Here is a 19,485-nt window from a genome sequence, read left to right as displayed (position 1 = left end):
GCTAAATTCTGGAAACTTCAATGGGTGATAACATTTATTTTAGTCGTGGTCCGTCGCATTCAGCTGGTTATGATCATGTTTTACAGATTCCCAGGTTCTTTGTTGGAGCAAATCAGTGACTCAAATGGCCTCTGGGTAACTGTAATAGTGGAAATTAAGGACATAAGATCATTTTGGTGTGTATATGGATACAATAATAAAGCGATAAATAGTATATTTTTTGCTGAGAGATGATAAAACATTGGAAATTAAAATATTCACTGATCAGGTTATTTTAGGAGGAGATTTCAATGTAACTCCAGATGGATCAATCGATCGTCTCCCCTCTAGGGGGCAGCACCACATTTACAATGATGCTTTTGTAACTTAATCTCTAATCCAGATTTGACAGACTGCTGGAGAATTAGAAACCCTAAAACCAGACAATACTCCTGGTTCAATCCTTCTGGAAATGGCCAGAGCTCTAAGCCAGATTATTGGTTAATCCCTCATAATCTGGTAAATAATATTCAAGCTGTGAAATCTCAGCGGCTCCTCTAACAGATCATTGTTCAGTTACCTTATTTCTCTCTCTAAATGAATCTAAACCAGCTTCAAACTGGAAGTTTAATAGTAATCTGCTGAGTAATGAAACCTTTTGTTCAGAAATCCTGAACCTCATTCAGGATATTTCAGTGATCAGATCTGGACCATCTGGACCCGTCAGAGAGCTGCTGATGTCATCAAGCTTCTCCTCAGTCTGATGGACTCTGGTTCTGTTCTGCAGAGCCGTGTTGGATGGAGGCTCAGTGGACCAGGTGGGTTCAGGTTGAGGGTAGATCCCCTCTGAGCTGCAGGTGATCTTGTTTCCATCCTGATGGATCCTGATGTCAGAGACTGGAGCTGAAACAACATGAGAAAATAAAAAAGAAGAATTTCTCAGGAGAAACAGAACCACAATAAAAACTCTCAAAACAGGATTTGAATGTTTTCAATGAAGATGTTCCACCTTCTACTGCCAGGTGACCAACACGTCTCTAGGAGACGCCAGCTGTAAACGCATCACACCTGTAACTCATCATCATCAACCTTCATCCTCTCAGCAGCAGATCGCCGTTTCCTCTGGATCTGATCCTCAGACAGAGACGCTCTGGATCTGCAGCTCTCAGAGCAGCTGGAGCCACGATGGTCAAACCGGACAATCAGAGATGATCCAGTTTCCATATCAGGGCCACATTCTGGTTCTGGACCAGCCCTGGTAAAATGCAGCCCTGGTTCAGAACCTGCTGCTTTCAGAATCTGCAATAAGATCAAATCAGGTGAAAGTTGAGCTGAATGGTGTTGAGGAGGAAACCCAGATCCTCTGAAGGATCAGAGGAAAACCTGCCTGGAAACAAGATCTCAGCAAATCATCTCCATGATCCAGATGATGTTCACTGGACCAGAAGTTCTGGTTCTGATGGGAAACAGGAAGGCTTTGTGGAGCAAAGTGGCCTTTTGAGTTATTTTCATGTTTTTACTATTTTGGATTTATTCAGTTTGGCTGTGACATGTTGACATGATTTAATTTGCTGTGTCGTCTGTATTGTGGATTTATTTTGGGTTGCTGAGTCGCTGTGTGCTGATCTATTTTGCATATATCTATGTTTGCATATATCATTAAACGTCTAGTTTATTTATAGTTGGTTTAAAAATAGCAAGTAGATTTTTTCTATTGGCTTTTCAACAATTAATGAAAAAGATTTCTTGACATTAGTTGGAATAAATAATTCCATGTTTTCCTCCGTCTCTTCCAGCTGCTTCCATGCTCGTATCTACACATGCGCAGCCATAGTGCACATGTGCACAAAGCTAAAAATGAGCCAACAACAGGAACCAGAACCTGTTGCTAGGAGCCTTTTTGTTGTTCCAGCCCATAACGACGGCCTGATGATGGACCAGCTCTGCTTCTTAGTCTGAATTCATGGAGTTCATGAATTCAACTCATTGAGCCTCAAACACTGAGAAGCTGAACTGAGAAAGGATAATTCTCCACAGTCTGGAGGCTCTGCTGAGACGTATGGAGGTCAGAGAGAAACTGAGCAGAGCTCAGCAGACCCAACTCTGGGTTGACCCACAGAAACAAAAGGTCAATAGAAACTTTAACTGAGTGATTGAACCACATGAAGAGGCTGGTGTCTGAATTATTAGGCTCCTAAATTCAAGGCTGCAGCTTCGTTTCATGGTGAAATACAGGATTTAATGGAAATCAGAGGAAAAAGGGGAAAGTGCGTCTCTGGACTTTCAGTCCTCACCGACTAAACCTGACAAGGTGTCGGTTCAGAGCGAGGAGTGGGGCCCTCTGAAGAGTCTCTGGTTTATAGGGTCACTGGGACGTCTGAGGAATAAATGGAAACTAAACATGTTCTGGAAGATGCTGACCTCACTGGTTTAATTCCCGGTCTGTGTGTGAGCCGGGCCTCTGCTGGACCAGAGGATCCATGTGGAGCTGCTGGTCTGAGACGTTGGACTGATTTGGGCTTTTTGTTTGTTTGTCTTGTTGTTTTGGTGGATGGAGAACAGAAAATATGATGAACAGCCATGAAATGATCTGTGGATGTTAAACTGATGAATTTATGCTGTTGGTCACATATAAACACAATGTTCTTTGTTTTATAGACCAAAGGATCTTTTCCCCTGGAGTTCAGCTTGATAACCTTTAGATTGATTTGCATAATGAAGTAACTATTGAAGGGGCTTTGGGGGGGGGGGGGCATTAGGAAGCAGGAAACCAAATGGCAGTAAAGTGGAAATCAGCCAATTCACTTTGTTCTGATTCAAGTTCATCATTAGACTCAGTTAAAATAATCAGTCTGATAGTCGACCAGACCTTTTATTGGAGATTCAGTTTTTACTTTATATAATTCAGGCTGTGGGATTAATAGTCATTTTTTCATGGGTTCATCTCATGGAGGAATAAAAGGAAACGAGTCGGCAGATAAATATGCAAAACAAGCTTCAAAAACAGTTTTATTGAGAAACTGATTCATTTAGTAAAGAGGAAATAAAATGTATTATTAAACAAAAGGTGAAGGAAAGATGGCAGAAGCAGTGAAGAAGAGAGAACTGGTAGATGCTTTATAGGATTCAGAGGAAAGTTGGTGCAATGAGGGGAACAGGAAGAAGGAGAAAAGAAGGAAACATTTTATCCAGGTGACGTTTTGGTCACTCAGGTTTAAACAGTTTCACTATTTAAAATGGGGAAACAGGAAACTGTGGTTTTAGTTTCCAAGCAGAGACAGTAAAACATGTTTAGTTGTTCTGTCCTCAGTTCTCTGAGGAGAGAAGGAAGTTAGAAAGTCGACGGCTAAAGAATAAGTTACAGTTAAAACACAAGATGTTCTGGGGAATTCTTCTGAATATTTACGGTATTTAATAAACTATCTTCAGAAAACTAACCTGGTAGAAAAGATATCAGGTTGTTTTTCTGCTCCTCAGCTCCACCTCCCAGATCAAGAGGTGGAGGAGATCTGGAGCTGTTCAGGAGAAGGAGGCCGAGCTGCTGGAGGCCCAGAAGACTCCGGATGTCTGATGGTGGAGACTTTAAATCAGGTCCATGAAGGAGGAATGAGGAGCCAAGCAGGAGGCCCAGGCTCTCATTGCCTCCATGAAGGAGGCCCAGGCTCTCATCACCTCCCTGAAGGAGGCCCAGGCTCTCATCGCCTCCCTGAAGGAGGCCCAGGCTCTCATCGCCTCCCTGAAGGAGGCCCAGGCTCTCATCACCTCCATGAAGGAGGCCCAGGCTCTCATCGCCTCCCTGAAGGAGGCCCAGGCTCCCATCGCCTCCCTGAAGGAGGCCCAGGCTCTCATCGCCTCCCCGAAGGAGGCCCAGGCTCCCATCGCCTCCCTGAAGGAGGCCCAGGCTCTCATCGCCTCCCCGAAGGAGGCCCAGGCTCTCATCTCCTCCCTGGAGGAGGCCCAGGCTCCCATCGCCTCCCCGAAGGAGGCCCAGGCTCTCATCTCCTCCCTGGAGGAGGCCCAGGCTCCCATCGCCTCCCTGAAGGAGGCCCAGGCTCCCATCGCCTCCCTGAAGGAGGCCCAGGCTCTCATCGCCTCCCCGAAGGAGGCCCAGGCTCTCATCGCCTCCCTGAAGGAGGCCCAGGCTCTCATCGCCTCCCCGAAGGAGGCCCAGGCTCTCATCTCCTCCCTGGAGGAGGCCCAGGCTTTGCCAAACACCAACATGGCCCTTTTCATAGCAAACGGGCTGAAGAGGAGGAAGGAGATCCTGGACACCATCACTGGGTCTTATACCTCCTCCTCCTCCTCCTCCTCCTCCTCCTCCTCCTCCTCCTCCTCCTCCTCCTCCAATCTGCCACCAAGTCCAGTTCAGGTGTTTTGTTCCATCTTTCTCTCTCTCAGTACTTTTATTCCTCTCCTCATTTCCTCATTTCTACTCAGATCTCTTTTGCTCATGCAGCCCTATGATCCCTTTCTTTGTTTTGGTCGCTGTCAGATTTAGTTAAATGTATTTTAATTAAACTTTAATCAGCTACTTGCCGTCTCTCTGCATTCACTTTAAAATGAACCAATCAGGACACAGAGACGTGTTGATGATGTGCTTTTTGCTTCATTGTGTTTATTTACAGATGCTGCTGATTCTTTGAGGAGGAAGAAAACCAGGAAATGTTCACTGCAGCCTCACAAGTTGAGGAGCAACTTCCTCCAGGTGTGTAAAAGGAAACAAGGTTTTAAAATATTCCTGTGATTTCAGCATTCAGTGACTCTGTTTTATTTTATTGTACAGATTGAGGGTCATTCTTCAAACCAAACGGTCATTTTAAAGCTCTATGTGAACGTTGTTTATGTCATGTTGACCCTGATCACCAAAGGTCATTGCCACCTCACCAACACCCCTCCACCCCCCTCCCCTCTGCAGCAGGTTGGAGTCAATTAGCTAATAATGTGTTATGGTGCTTTGCTTCACTTGGCTGATCCATCTCACTTTTCTCCTTGTATTTCCCTGATGGTGCTCAGGTGGAAACAAGACGACTTTCATTGGTTTCTTCATAACATCACTGTCTCATCGTATCACCTTTCTACTAAATGTCAGGCTTTGCTCTAAATGTTGGAGCCTTAGCAGCTGCCTGGCAGTTCAGGAAAAGCCAAGAGACGACAATCATTAACAACAAACTAATAGAGTCACTTTCTGCTCCTGCTGCCCCGAATGGCAGCAACCGGCAGATTCCTGGTCCTGGAAGGACCACAACCCATCCTCCATCCTCCCACCTCCCATCCTCCCACCTCCCACCCTCTCATCCTTCCACCTCCCTTCCTCCCATCCTCCCATCCTCCATCCTCCCATCCTTCCAGCAAGACTGGATCAGGAAAGCTGTTTTCTGCACAAACACACAAACTGGGCAGACGGAGTTGAGGCCCCATCCTCCTGGTGCTGTCCTCTTCAGCCCCCGACTGTGTCCACTCAGCCTCCAGCCTCTCCAGATGTCTTCTTCACCCTCCCTTTGTTTCTCTGGACGCCCCTAAAGATGTGGGCCGTTCCACTTGTCTGTGTCCAGCCCGCCTGCAGCAGCCACCAGCTGACAGCTGCCAGCCGGTACCAGACCGTCTGCAGGGTCTTGGATGTAGACGGGTGGTATGAAACGGCCACAGAGGATCTAGAGGGCAAAGGGGGCAAGAAGAAGAACCGGCCTGGTGGGAGGACATCCTGGGACAGCTGGACCTGGGGCATCGCAGCAGATTTCCAGCCGTCCTCACATACAGGTAGAGCTCACTGCTGATGACAGCAATGCATTAATGTGCTGTGTGACATGCAGAGGACGACTTTAATGCGTCACTGGGTTTTATTGGAATCAGGACACGTGAGGCTGACCAGAGCATGTGACAGGATGCTAGCAAACAATACCAACATAGTACTTATTATATTTAGCAGAAACAAATGCTAACATGCTGCACAAACATGGTATTTAGCAGTAGCTAACGCTAAAACGCTACACTAAGCGTCACACCTCTGGTTTACCTTAAACCAGAGGTGTGACCAAGTCACTGTGTTGCAAGTCGAGTCAAGTCTCAAGTCAGAAACCTTTAATTTCAAGTCATTTCGAGTCGTTTTTATTTTAATTTTAATATAATTTGTGATTATACATAAAATTCAAATAATAGACCATTTGTTCTTTTTAAAATCTGTATTTATCTCAAATGATAGAACATGTGCAGCTGAATACAAAGTATAAAAAACATTTTTAAATTGGACCTCTTTATTGCACATTTCTGTTAGACTTGATATTCAATAAAAAAGATGAAAATGCTGATATTTCCACAGCACAATACAAAGAACCATAACAACCTGGTCACTGAGTGAACATGTATTTTTATGTGCCATGTTTGAGTGACACAAGAAACAAAACAAATATATCAACTGACCAATTAACAGAAATCTGCAATTGAGGATACTGTATTTCATTTAACTATTCTGCATTTGCAAAAGACCAAACTGGCCAAAATATGTAAGTAAATATGGGCCAGATATTCTAAACACAACATTAATGTGTGACAGTCATTGTATTTGGTCTGTTTTAACAAATAAACCACATAAAAAAATCAAAATCATTGCAAATAAAGTGGTTTTGAATTTGGATGTGATGGTAAAATAAATATCTGTCAGGCCAAGTGGGTTAAATCTACAGCCAATTTCACATCTCAATATTGATAAAAACATGTTGTGTGAATCAAGCTGATCAGAATCACTAAACATAAAATAATGAGCTCATTATTTTATGTCTTACTCAGTTAACTATCCCACTTACTGTTATATTCAGGGTCAGTGAGATTGTACAATTTTTATTTTTACAGAAATATTTGAAAGAAGGCCCAAAAAAATAGATTTTTTTAAATTTGTTTTTCCAGCAAAGCTATACTACTTGGCTTTCTGAGCTCACAGTGCACATTATTTGTGGAGGCATTTGAAGGACCGGATTTATGGTAAATCACCAATTTAACCCGGAGTACACATGCTAACACAAAGTTAGCTAAAGTCAACTATCCTACAGCTAAAGAAAAGTGCCACCTACCGATCTTTGTGAAGCTTTAAATGCCGAACAAAGTTGGACGTTGTGGCATCTCCACCCGATATTCTCTTCTTGAATGTTTTACGAGTTGCAGTTCGTTTTTTATTCCAAAGTTCATAACCTACGTAGCCAAAAGAAATTACTCGCGGAAGCAGATTCCAGCGGTTATTCCGTCTTTCGTTCCCTGAGCTCTGTAGCGTCGCCGCGTTTTTTTAAATGTCCAAATCCTGTTAATTTGATTGGTTGTGCTGCAGCTACGCACACATACATATGTAAGGAAAGAGAGAGGAAAAACAGAGGGACGGTCTGCGCATATTGATACGGAATGAATGAAATTAATTAATGACGCCACTTTATAAATAATATGTTTAAGACTTTGAGTAAAAATATCAAGTCTTTTCAAGTAAACAGCTTCAAGTCGAGTCAAGTCTCTAGTCAATGACATGAAAGTCAAAGTCAAGTCCGAGTCTTTGAGCATTTCTTCAAGTCAAGTCTCAAGTCGTGATTTTAACGACTTGAGTCCAAGTCACGTGGCTCGAGTCCCCATCTCTGCCTTAAGCAAATGCGAAAGCACTACAATAACATAGTACTTAACAGGAGCTAATGCTAACGCGCTACACCAACCTGGTGTATTTCTTCAAACCTCAATAGCAGCTCATGGAGGAGTTTGATCTGTTCACATTTCATCTGTCTGATGCCATACAGTCATGACACGGTAACATTTTTCATAAATATGTAAAACATATTTTTAATAAAAGTTACACACTGCAGCTATAAATGCCTGGATTTGTTCAAACTACTAATTCTGCACTGAGAGTCCAGAGTTTATTCTGAGGGAAGAGACAAAGTGTCATCTTTTAATTTTACAGAAAACCCAAATAACTGCTGGAAACTAATCTGGTGAGACAAACCTGTATTTAAATGACCCAAAGTTGGAGATTATATTTTTCATCATTCACCTTCATGGGATGGGGATGTTTTACTTTAACTAGGACTTTCTGAAAGGCAGAGTTGATGAAAAGTAATTTTAATGCAAATATTTAAATTTGAACAGGAAAAGAACAGAATGAGCAGCAAATGAACCAAATGCAGAAGAAGAAAAATGTTTTTATTTCTCTAAAACACATGAAGAAAAACTGCAGCAAATAAACAAAAGGAAGATTTAATATTCAAATCTGACGAGTTTAGAAAAATGGGAGCCAACAGAAACAGAAAATGTTCAGAGAGAAAAACTGATCAACATTTCAATGAAATCTGATGAATGAGAGGAAAACATAAGAGAAACAACATCTTGATATTCAGTGTGAAGCTTTGACTGGAAACAAACAGGAAAACATGAGGATCCTGGAATAATCCTGGAATAATCCTGGAATAATCCCAGCTTCCATCTTTAAAGGACTGGAAGAAGAAAAAGTTTCCAAGGACTCAATCAGAAAAGTTTCACCAAGAAATAGATTGTAGAGATGAACTATCTGTTCAACAGTGAGAGAGTTTCTCTGACAGGAGGAAAATCTTTAGACTCAAATCAGCAAAGAAACACTGAAGAGGAACCAGATCTGGACCAACAGACCCTAAATCCAGGAATCAGAGGTTCAGTGAATGTGGTGTTGAAGGTGTGGAGGTGGATCAGTGAGTCAGAGGAGACTCTGTAGAAGGACAGAATGCCAGCAGGACAGTCCACATACACTGATACTCTGTTAGAGAAGAAGGAGGAGGAGGAGAGACGAGTTTCTATGTTATTGTGCCTGACATAGTAACCAGAAAAATCACAGCAGATCAGACTCCAGGAATGACCATTATATCCAAACACACAGTCATCACTATTTCCTTTCCTCCTGATTCTTCTGTAACTCACTGATATATCAACTCTTCCTCTCCACTCGACCTCCCAGTAACAGCGACCAGTCAGACCAGTTCTACACAGCAGCTGAGGTTCATCAAATCTGTCTGGATGATCAGGATATGACTGAAGCTCCTCCACACATGTCACCTTCCTGTTGTCTTCAGACAGTTTGAGTTTTCTGCTCACTGTGTTTGTGTCGATGGTGAGTTGACAGGAATCTGATGGAGAGAACAAACACAATCCAGCTGCAGTTATTGATCATTTATTGATCTTTGATGATGATCCTGAATGAGTGATGTGACAGTTTGAAGATGGTTGAATGTGAGCTGCTTTGTTGTCATGAATCAGATGAAAAACACACTTACATCTCCTCAGACCTGGTGTCAAGAATGGGCCTCCAGCAGGCTCCACCCTGAAAGGAGGAGGGGGGTCAGACCATCAGTCTCTTTCAGCAGCAAACATGGACATTACATGTCTCTCAGACACACATTGTCCTCCACTGAGACATGAACAGTCCAACGTCTGGATTGCAAACTGCAGTGGATGTAGGAAGGACAGTTGGTGCTGCTGCAGCACAACTCATTTCTCCAAACACAGGAAAAGCTCCAACAGAGAGGAGAAAGGAAATCCCTCAGTAACAACCTGAAGAAACTCACTGAAGCCTAAAAGGACATCAGGAAACTAAGGAAACATTTCTGGAAGCTCAACCTGATTTAATAATCAGCATTAAAATCCAATCAATCTAAACTCTGATCAACACCTGGATACCTGCTCCATCCACACTCCCACACACAGATGAAGGAATGAAACACTAAACAACCTGCTGCTGAAAACCTGCTGTGGCCTCACTGGAATATCCAGAAATACAAACATTAAAAAGGAGAAGCTGCATCACATTCAACAAAGAGTTCAACAAGAACCAAACATTTGATCTCTGAGCTCAGACTCACAAACCAGGGAGAGGCTTCCATCATCACACACCTCTGACAAACACCTCCAACCTTTCAGCACTTCCTCTACCAACCAGCACCACCAGGTGGCGCTATAGACACTTGTGAGTTTAGTTCAAAATCTTTATTTCTCTCTCTGAACTTTTAAACCTCCATCTGACCAACATGGAGTTACTTTTCTTCTCATCTTTGCTCCTTGGGGCTGATTGGTCTGGAGCTCCATCAAATATTGTTTTAAAGTCCTTTCTGTCATCAGTAGATCATCATGGAAATCTAACTGAACTTCACTTTTATTCATTTAGTCAGAGTCCCTATTAAACTCTATTAAATCCATCCCACTCTTTCATTTTCCTTGTGAGCCGTTCTTAGTCAGGAGAATATTCCAGAAAACTGGGTAATGATCTCTGCCTCCAGATGAGGCGTCTAAATATTTAATGATCAAACTAAATATTTCTCTTCAAACTAAATGTTTCCCATCAGACTAAAGACGTTTCTCCTCTTCCTCCTCTATCAGACCTTCTCTGCTCCTGCAGCAGGTTCCTCCATACCTGAGAGCTTCCAGTCTCCAGTCTGGATCCTTCAGTCCAGCCGACAGCAGCTTCACTCCTGAGTCTCCTGGATAATTGTAGCTCAGGTCCAACTCTTTCAGATGGGAGGGGTTAAAGGTCAGAGCTGAGGCCAGAGAAGCACAGCCTTCCTCTGAGACCAAACAGCCTGATAAGCTGCAGACACACAATTCATCACATGATGAGAACATTGAGGTAGAGCCCAAGGTCTGAACTGATGGATGGATTTGTAACATGTGGAATAAATAATAAAGCCAAGTAACTGCTGGGATCTGTAATAATTCTTCTTTTTGCACCTAAGATGCAGCAATTTGTCAAGAGCCCAGAGTTACCTGAGAGTCTCCAGGTTGCAGTTTGGACTCTTCAGTCCAGCAGAGAGAAGCTTCACTCCTGAATCCTGCAGGTTGTTGTTACTCAGGTCCAGTTCTCTGAGACTGGAGGACTGGGAGCTGAGAACTGAGGACAGAGCTTCACAGCTTCTCTCTGAGAGGTTACAGACACTCAGTCTGAGGAGACAGGGAGGAAATATTAAAGAGTTCTTCAAAATTTATGTTCTTTGTTCCAGACAACGATGTTATTTTTTTTTACAGATTGAAGTAAAATGTAATATTTTTCACATCTTTATGATACAAGTATAGAAAACTGGTTTATTCTTTAGTTGGGCCTCCTTCCTTAAAAGACTGAGATACAGCAGTCAGTAAGGAGGCTGGCAAGAGAAACATTAAATTCCTTAAGTTCCATAATGAACAGCATTAATCCAGATTAGCTTCAACTGAAAAAAATATTTCTGCTCCTTGAACATGTAGCATTAAGAATAGTCACTTATGAGAGCCGGTCTCTTTTAATCATCATCTGCTAGCGGCTAACTTTGAGGAGACAATGAGCCATTAAACAAACTGATGATGATCAATATTTACCTCATTGCCAACAAATTTCTTTAAAAAATACCTGCAGTAACAATGTGTGTCCTTACAGAGCTTTGTTGGAGGCTTTAACTACTGGCAGCAGCCTCAGAAGAGCCTCCTCTGAAGCAGAGTATTTCTTCAGGTCAAACACATCCAGATCTTTTCCTGATGACACTAAGATGAAGACCAGAGCTGACCACTGAGCAGGAGACAGTTTATCTGTGGAGAGACGTCCTGAACTCAGAGACTGTTGGATCTCCTCCACTAGAGAACGATCATTCAGTTCATTCAGACAATGGAACAGATTGATGCTTTTCTCTGCAGACACATTCTCACTGATCTTCTCCTTGATGTACTGAACTGTTTCCTGATTGGTCTGTGAGCTACTTCCTGTCTGTGTCAGCAGACCTTGTAGGACTCTCTGATTGGTCTGCAGTGAAAGTCCCAGGAGGAAACGGAGGAACAAGTCCAGGTGTCCATTTGGACTCTGTAAGGCCTGGTCAACAGCTCTCTGATGGAGAGACTTTAGTTTAGGTTTAATAAATAATGGAAACATTTTAGATGTTTGTGTTTCTTCCATCAGGTTGACTCCAGAGTTGATGAAGGTCAGATGAACATGAAGAGCAGCCAGAAACTCCTGAACACTCAGATGGACGAAGCAGAACACCTTGTCCTGGTACAGCCCTCTCTCCTCTCTAAAGATCTGTGTGAACACTCCTGAGTACACTGAGGCTGCTCTGATATCGATGCCACACTCTGTCAGGTCTGATCCATAGAAGATCAGGTTTCCTTTCTGCAGCTGATCAAAAGCCAGTTTTCCCAGAGACTCGATCATCTTCCTGTTCTCTGGACTCCAGTGTGGATCTGTTTCAGCTCCTCCATCATACTTGACCTTCTTCACTTTGGTCTGAACCACCAGGAAGTGGATGTACATCTCAGTCAGGGTTCTGGGCAGCTCTCCTCCCTCTCTGGTCTCCAACACATCCTCCAGAACTGTAGCAGTGATCCAGCAGAAGACTGGGATGTGGCACATGATGTGGAGGCTTCGTGACGTCTTCATGTGGGAGATGATCCTGCTGGCCTGCTGCTCATCTCTGAATCTCTTCCTGAAGTACTCCTCCTTCTGGGGGTCATTGAACCCTCTGACCTCTGTCACCATGTCAACACACTCAGGAGGGATCTGATTGGCTGCTGCAGGTCGTGTGGTTATCCAGAGGAGAGCAGAGGGAAGCAGTTTCCCCCTGATGAGGTTTGTCAGCAGAACATCCACTGAGCTGGACTCTGTAGCATCGGTCAGGATCTCCTTGTTGTGGAAGTCCAGAGGAAGTCGACTCTCATCCAGGCCATCAAAGATGAACAGAACCTGGAAGTGTTCAAAGCTGCAGATTCCTTTGGTTTCAGTAAAGAAGTGATGAACAAGTTCCACCAAGCTGAACTTTTTCTCTCTCAGCACATTCAGCTCTCTGAAGGTGAATGGAAATATGAAGTGGATGTTCTGGTGGGCTTTGTCTTCAGCCCAGTCCAGAGTGAATTTCTGTGTTAAGACTGTTTTCCCAATGCCAGCCACTCCCTTTGTCATCACTGTTCTGATTGGTTGATCTCTTCCAGGTGGGACTTTAAAGATGTCTTCTTGTCTGATTGTTGTTTCTGGTCTGTGTGGTTTCCTGGATGCTGTTTCAATCTGTCTGACCTCATGTTCATCGTTGACCTCTCCAGTCCCTCCCTCTGTGATGTAGAGCTCTGTGTAGATCTGGTTCAGAAGGGTTGGACTTCCTGCTTTAGCAATCCCCTCAAACACAGACTGGAACTTCTTCTTCAGACCAGATTTAAGTTGATGACAAACTGCAGCAGGATGTTCTAAAATAACACAAAAAGTAAAATCAGAGATGAAACAAAAATACCTTCTGAAGATGATTTAAATAAATGTGATTCCATTTCTTCAGACATCAGTAAATGTGTCATTTATCCATCAGGTCAAATCTTTGTAGAAATCCTCTTACTGCTCTGCAGACGGTCAGCCAGCTCCTCCTGCTTCATCCTCCTCAGGAAGTTCAGTGTGATCTTCATCACTGCCTCTCTGCTGCTCCTCCTCTGCTCTTCATCATCACCTCTCAGCACCTCATCATCCTCTCTCTGACTCTCTGAGCATTCTGGGTAATCTGGACTCAGAACCTTGTGGATCTTCTTCAGCTCGTTCTTCACAAAAGTGACAATGTTTTCCTCCAGCAGCTGGAACAGAATAATAGATGAAGGAAACATCAGACTGAAATCATGGAGCCAAACACCAGATGGATGTTGGACAGACTGACAGTCCTCTGGTCTACAAAGTGCAGCATGGAGACGACTGTGAACAGAACCATGGAAAAGTAGTTGTTGTTCATGTACAGACCATAAATATGGAGTCCAGCTGTGTTTGATGCTGCTGGGCAGACGGACCACTGGGAACCTCTGAGCTCTGCTGGTCCACTCTGTGGAGGAACCAGGAACAATCAGGAAGGCAGGAAATATTCATCCAGCAATATTTACTAATAAAATAACTAAGAGTGTCACATTAAAGCAGAAAACAGAGCATCACATGAACACAATACAAAGAAGTTAGAAAGAGGAAGATGAACTACAAGGATGAAGACCAGTAACACCAGAATCACCAGTAGACATTTTAAAAAGTTGGTGCTGAACTTGGACTTCAAACTGTCCACACTGTCAGCAGATCTGATGCTGGTGGAGACAGAGTCCCAGAGCTTGGGGACAGTGGAAGTGAAGGCTCTGTCCACACAGGTCTTCAGGACAGTGTGGGACATCCATCAGGTTCTGATGACTGGATCTGAGGTGATGTGGACATGGAGGAGCTCTGAGATATGTGGGTGTGTCCATGTGGGATCCTCTCCTGGATGTTCTAGAGGATTTAAAATGGATCCTGTAGATCCTGGAAGCCAGTGAGCTCACATTATATCTGTCCACACAGAGACAATCAGAAGGTAAAGGTCCATGAAGTGATATCTGGATGTGAGCAGTGAACCAGATGATCCAAGTAAAGATTTAATGTTCCTGCTGATCCACTAAGAACCAGCAGAACCTATGATGGTCCACATCAGCTCAGTCTAGTTGAGTTCCAGCAGATCTCACCAACCACATCATGAAGCTTTCCTTCCTGCTGAACTGATCTCACAATGCACACAGGAACCAAGTCCTGATGGACCAGACTGGTTTACCAGCTATTTCCCAGTGGCTGGTGGAAATGTGTCCCACTGTTAGTCTGACATGGAGCCAGGAAGCAGCAGAACATCATCATCATCACCCAGAGATGAAGATATGAAGGTGTTTTCATTAGAACAGAGCAGCTGGTTTAGATAATGGATCAAAACTCTGTAAATATAACTGGGAACATCTGAAACTTACTGGTTCAGTTGACAGCAGTTAGAAACAGCTCACCTCTCTGATGGTGGAGATCCAGGAGATTTAAAGTTAATGAATGCACCCATTGACCAGTCGCTCTTAAAGGACACACAGCTGGGTTCTGGTTCTGGTTCTGGTCTGAGTCTCTGATGGATCCTGACAGAAACATGATGATTAAAACTGAATCTGTTCAGTCTGGATGAAGCAGCAAAGAGGAGCAGCAGCAGCTTCATCACCACGTCTGTTTTGGCCTGATATAGTGAACGCTGTGTGAAAAGGGCTGTGGACAGTTAGAGATGGTGACCTCACCTCTGACCTTTGCTCTGGCTCTCATCTTCCCCACACAGAGTGGTTTTAGAGGGAGGGACTCCCTCCTCTCTGTCCTCACACTGATCCATGCTGCTGAATTCACATCAGCTCACACACACTTTCTAGCTTCACCTGCAGAGGAAACACACATCATTCATCTGCACATCAACTCTGATCATCCTTTACATCATTAGTGCTGGAAAAAGATCAGCTGCTCCTCCTCTGATTGGCTCTTCTTCTCTGCTTCATATCAGTGTCAGGTGAATGCAGTCAGACAGCAGAGAGGCAGAGGAAGCTGCATCAGCTGCTGCACTTCTACTATCAGTCCACTAGATGGAGACATGGAGCAACATTTACATTCACTGATTCAACCTGCACTTCTACTATCAGTCCACTAGATGGAGACATGGAGCAACATTTACATTCACTGATTCAACCTGTTGTTTCTGATTTAATTATGATAAACAGATAGAAATAAAACAAATGTAAAATTTAGAAACAGATTTTTGAGGAATTTTTCTGCCATATTCCAAGAACATATATTTTCAAGAAAGACTTGAGCGACAGTATTTCATGTCTTTCTTCTCAAAACTTGTAATGCTTGTTCTCAGAACCTCTTCTTGGCTCCCACTTAAGTCCCTTTTTCTCTGCACAGCCAGATAGCTGGATATTTTTCTAGAAAACTCTGGTGCTGAGCCTTAAGTTTAAGTTATGATACTTCCGAAATATTCAATTTCTACATATTTAAAAATTCTCATCCATCCAGGGCATGGAAAAATAAAAACAACAAAATATTTAAAGCAACTTAAGTCATATCTGAAATAACACATGACTTGTATTGAGAACCACTGCAATAAATCAATTTTTATGATGAATTTTATTAAGTAAAGTTACTCATTAAAACTTGTTTTATTTATGCCCTTAAGTTTTTGTAAAAGTGTAGCAGAGATTAGATCTGTCACTCTAAACCAAACTCATCTAAACAACATTTAAATCTTAATTTTACTTTTTTGGGTCTGAACAGTTTGAGAGAAAAACCCATTTGACACGCATTGCTACTTACTAGCCATTTTTGGGTCTGCAGCTTGAACCCAAAAAAATTGAAACCACATTTTATGTTATATTTAACTTTAACTTTGCCAACCCCCCAAAAATTATTCTTAAGAAACATTCCTGTTCCTGGTCCCTCCGAGGGCATAGGAACAAGTCTATCATTGGGGGGGACGCATATCGGAAACCTGACAGATCAGTAAATATCTTGAGCAGAAAAATCATAAACTATTGTGCCATCAACATGTTGATAACACATTACTCTAATCTGATCCCTTGTTTTTGTATCAAGTATACTAACACATTACTATTTAAAATCCAATAATCAGATTAGTTATATATCCATGTAGCACAATGACCGTCATTCCAGGACGAAAACTCACTTATCATTTGCCTCATAACTAGGAAGCTAAATACTCTGGTAGCACAGACAGGCTACCAGAGTATTTAGCTTCCTAGTTATGAGGCAAATATTCTGATATATTTATTGGTCAAAATGCATTGATAAAAGTTGACTGAGAATTTAACAGGTTCTGCCTCTTTCTAAAACCAAAGTAGAAAACAGCTCATAAAATACGACTCAGCAGTTTTAAACTCAATACAGCAGTTTGACCAACAAAAATAAAATCTAAAAAACAAGGTTTGTTTTTCTTGAATAACAGTTTGATCTACAAAATAAATAAAAATGATACTTTTCAAATCTAACAGACCCTTAGCTCCTCACTGTTAACTTAGTCTCACTTTCCAGCTCTGCGTTCAGTAACTTACCAAACATGAGCTATAAAAACACTGAGGTAAAAAGAAAAAGAAAATCTTGTCATTTTCAGCCACATTTAACTAAAATATCTACTGATATGTGTTTCTGTCTCTGCCTCCCTCTGACTCTGCAGCCTGATGTTGCTGCATGGATTTATGTAGAGACACTGCACTGATGTATAGTATCAGAATGTGAATTAAAGATAAAAAAGTATGTTTTTATCATACATAATGAGGATTTAAACAACTTTAACAATTTCCAGATGTATACATTTTATACATCTCAACTCTATTCACTGTGTAACCCTTTTTTCAAGCACTGTTCTTACCGTCTCCTAACCATTAACCTTATAGAGTGGAAATAATTAACAACAAATTGAAATGCTGAAAGATGTAAACCTGACATTAGTCTTCACCTGTTCTCCTTTGTTGTTTTATTATAATTAATATAATGTTTTATATCTTCACACCCTGAAACTCCACCGGCTCTCCTATACCTTCCCTGACCTGCTCCTCTCATAATAAAATAGTTTATTTAAAAATTAAAACCGGTTAATACATATTTCAATAAACTAAATGAAGACCTCATCAGAGTGTCTTCACTTTTCTTCAGCATCATTCTAGCACTGCATTCTAATAAATATCTAATATAATATAATACAATAATATATAATATAACATGTTAAATGGTCGATTATTATTAGGTGTTGTGTAGCCACTGCTCACTTTAAATAACAAAAATGTTAATTTTGCTGCTCTTTTATTCTCATTCTTTTTTTTTTTTGATCAAGGTCTTTTTATTATTTTTTTACATACACCACACACATACACACACACAAAAAAAAAGACTGACGAAATATACAACAAAAATCCCTCCCAACCCTCCCCTCCTATACCGGATCTACTACCCCAACAAGAATACACCTTTTATTCATACATCAGCCGATACAGAGCACAGGTTTGCACACAAAGAACCAATATTTGACCTTTACACAAAGTTATCTGCCGAAATATTCCCGACATAAGAAATAAATGGCTGCCAGATGTCAAAGAATTTGTTTACAGATCCCCTAACAGTATATCTGATCTTCTCTAAATGAATGTAAGACATAACTTCTCTTAACCAATGTCCATATATTGGAGGATGTGGATCCTTCCATCGAAGAAGAATGAGTCTTCTAGCCAGTAGAGAGCAGAAAGCTAACACAGTCCTCTGATGTTTGCTGAAGGAGGTCTCTGCTGGAGCCACCCCAAAGAGAGAGATGAGTGGTGATGGACAGACAGTTTGTCCAAATATTCCTGAAAAAGTGTCAAAAATGCCTTGCCAATATCTGTGTAACTTTGGACAAGACCAGAACGTGTGTAAAAGTGTGGCTGGAGATTGTTTACAACGATCACACGTCGGATCCAAGTCCCTTTTGAGTTTGCACAATCTGTCCTTAGACCAGTGTAGACGATGCACTACCTTGAATTGAACTATAACATGTTTCAGACATATTGAGGACGAATAGATATTTTGAATAATTTTTTGCCAAACTGTATCTGATATGGACTCCTCCAAGTCCATCTCCCACTTGACCCTCAAGGAATCTAAATTGGTATCATTAAATGAACTGAGCAGAGAATAGACTCTACTCATAGAGCGTCTTGTTACAGACTTGCACATCAAAACCTCATCAACAAGAGAAATTGGTGGATGTAGAGGAAAACATCCAGAATTTGACATTACAAAATGTCTCAATTGTAAATACCTGAAAAACTGTGACTTGTGAATGTCAAATTTCTGTGTGAGCTGTTCGAATGAGGCAAACTTATTGTCTATATAAAGATCATTTAGAGAAGTTATTCCCTTTAAACTCCAAGCATTAAAAACAGAATCCATTAGTGAAGGAGCAAACATATGATTATTTGATACTGGAGCAGATATTAATAATTCCGTACTTTTAAACATCCTCCTGCACTGATTCCAGATTTTTATTGTGTGAGTTATAACCGGATTAGAAGTATAAGTTGAGATTGGTTGATTAAACGGTAACCGGGAGCAGAGTAAAGCAGAGAGAGAGCTAGCCGTAACTGAATTCCTCTCTAAAGTCACCCAAGTGGGAGCAGGATTGTCCTCTCTCAACCAGTACAGTAAGGCTCTAATATTAGCCGCCCAGTAATAATATAGGAAATTGGGGAGTGACAAGCCACCAAGACCATGGGGTAGCTGTAGCATCTTACAGCCTATCCGCGGGTGCTTTTTATTCCAAATAAATGACGACAACTCACTATTTAAATTTGTAAAGAAAGTCTTGGTGAGAAACACTGGCACGCTCTGAAATAGATAAAGTAATTTAGGCAGTATTGCCATTTTGATTATATTGATTCTACCTCCCAAGGATAGAGGCAGAGATGCCCATGTAGTGATGTCTTTCCTAAGGTTCACCAGGAGAGGCAGATAGTTTGCTGTATAAAGATCTTTGTGACTGTGAGTAATCCAGATACCAAGGTATTTAAATTTAGCAGGGCTAATTTTGAAAGGAACTGGACCTATATGCTGCACTTCCATTGGAGTCACAGGCATCAATTCACTTTTTTGAAGGTTAACCTTATAACCAGAAATGTTTCCAAACTTTTGAAGTAAAATAAGTAACTCAGGAATACTAGATAAGGGATCTGAGATATAAA

At 41.8% G+C, this 19,485-nt stretch overlaps 1 protein-coding gene and 1 long non-coding RNA gene across 2 annotated transcripts in view; both read right to left on the bottom strand.

Annotated features, from left to right (window-relative positions):
- Window positions 1-19,485, bottom strand: part of LOC148156074 (NLR family CARD domain-containing protein 3-like) — a 43,807-nt gene that overhangs the window by 19,033 nt on the left and 5,289 nt on the right. Inside the window, exons 2-3 of the mRNA XM_088010600.1 lie at window positions 15,010-15,141; window positions 14,737-14,856 (exon numbers count right to left, since the gene is read on the bottom strand). Of these exons, the coding sequence (XP_087866726.1) occupies window positions 14,737-14,856; window positions 15,010-15,098 (209 nt within the window). The 5' untranslated portion in view covers window positions 15,099-15,141. The remainder of the gene's footprint in view (window positions 1-14,736; window positions 14,857-15,009; window positions 15,142-19,485) is intronic.
- LOC148156075 (uncharacterized) lies at window positions 8,128-9,407 on the bottom strand. The gene is made up of 2 exons (XR_015764766.1): window positions 9,249-9,407; window positions 8,128-9,101 (listed from the first exon to the last, which is right to left on the bottom strand). It is a non-coding gene; the product is annotated as an uncharacterized LOC148156075 (long non-coding RNA).

The sequence above is a fragment of the Poecilia mexicana genome, unplaced genomic scaffold (genome assembly GCF_051168715.1).
Source record: "Poecilia mexicana isolate PSO_F unplaced genomic scaffold, ASM5116871v1 scaffold_12, whole genome shotgun sequence".
In the NCBI taxonomy this organism is placed as follows: domain Eukaryota; kingdom Metazoa; phylum Chordata; class Actinopteri; order Cyprinodontiformes; family Poeciliidae; genus Poecilia; species Poecilia mexicana.
Note: the sequence above shows the minus strand (reverse complement) of the source record. Positions and strands in the feature narration are given on the sequence as shown.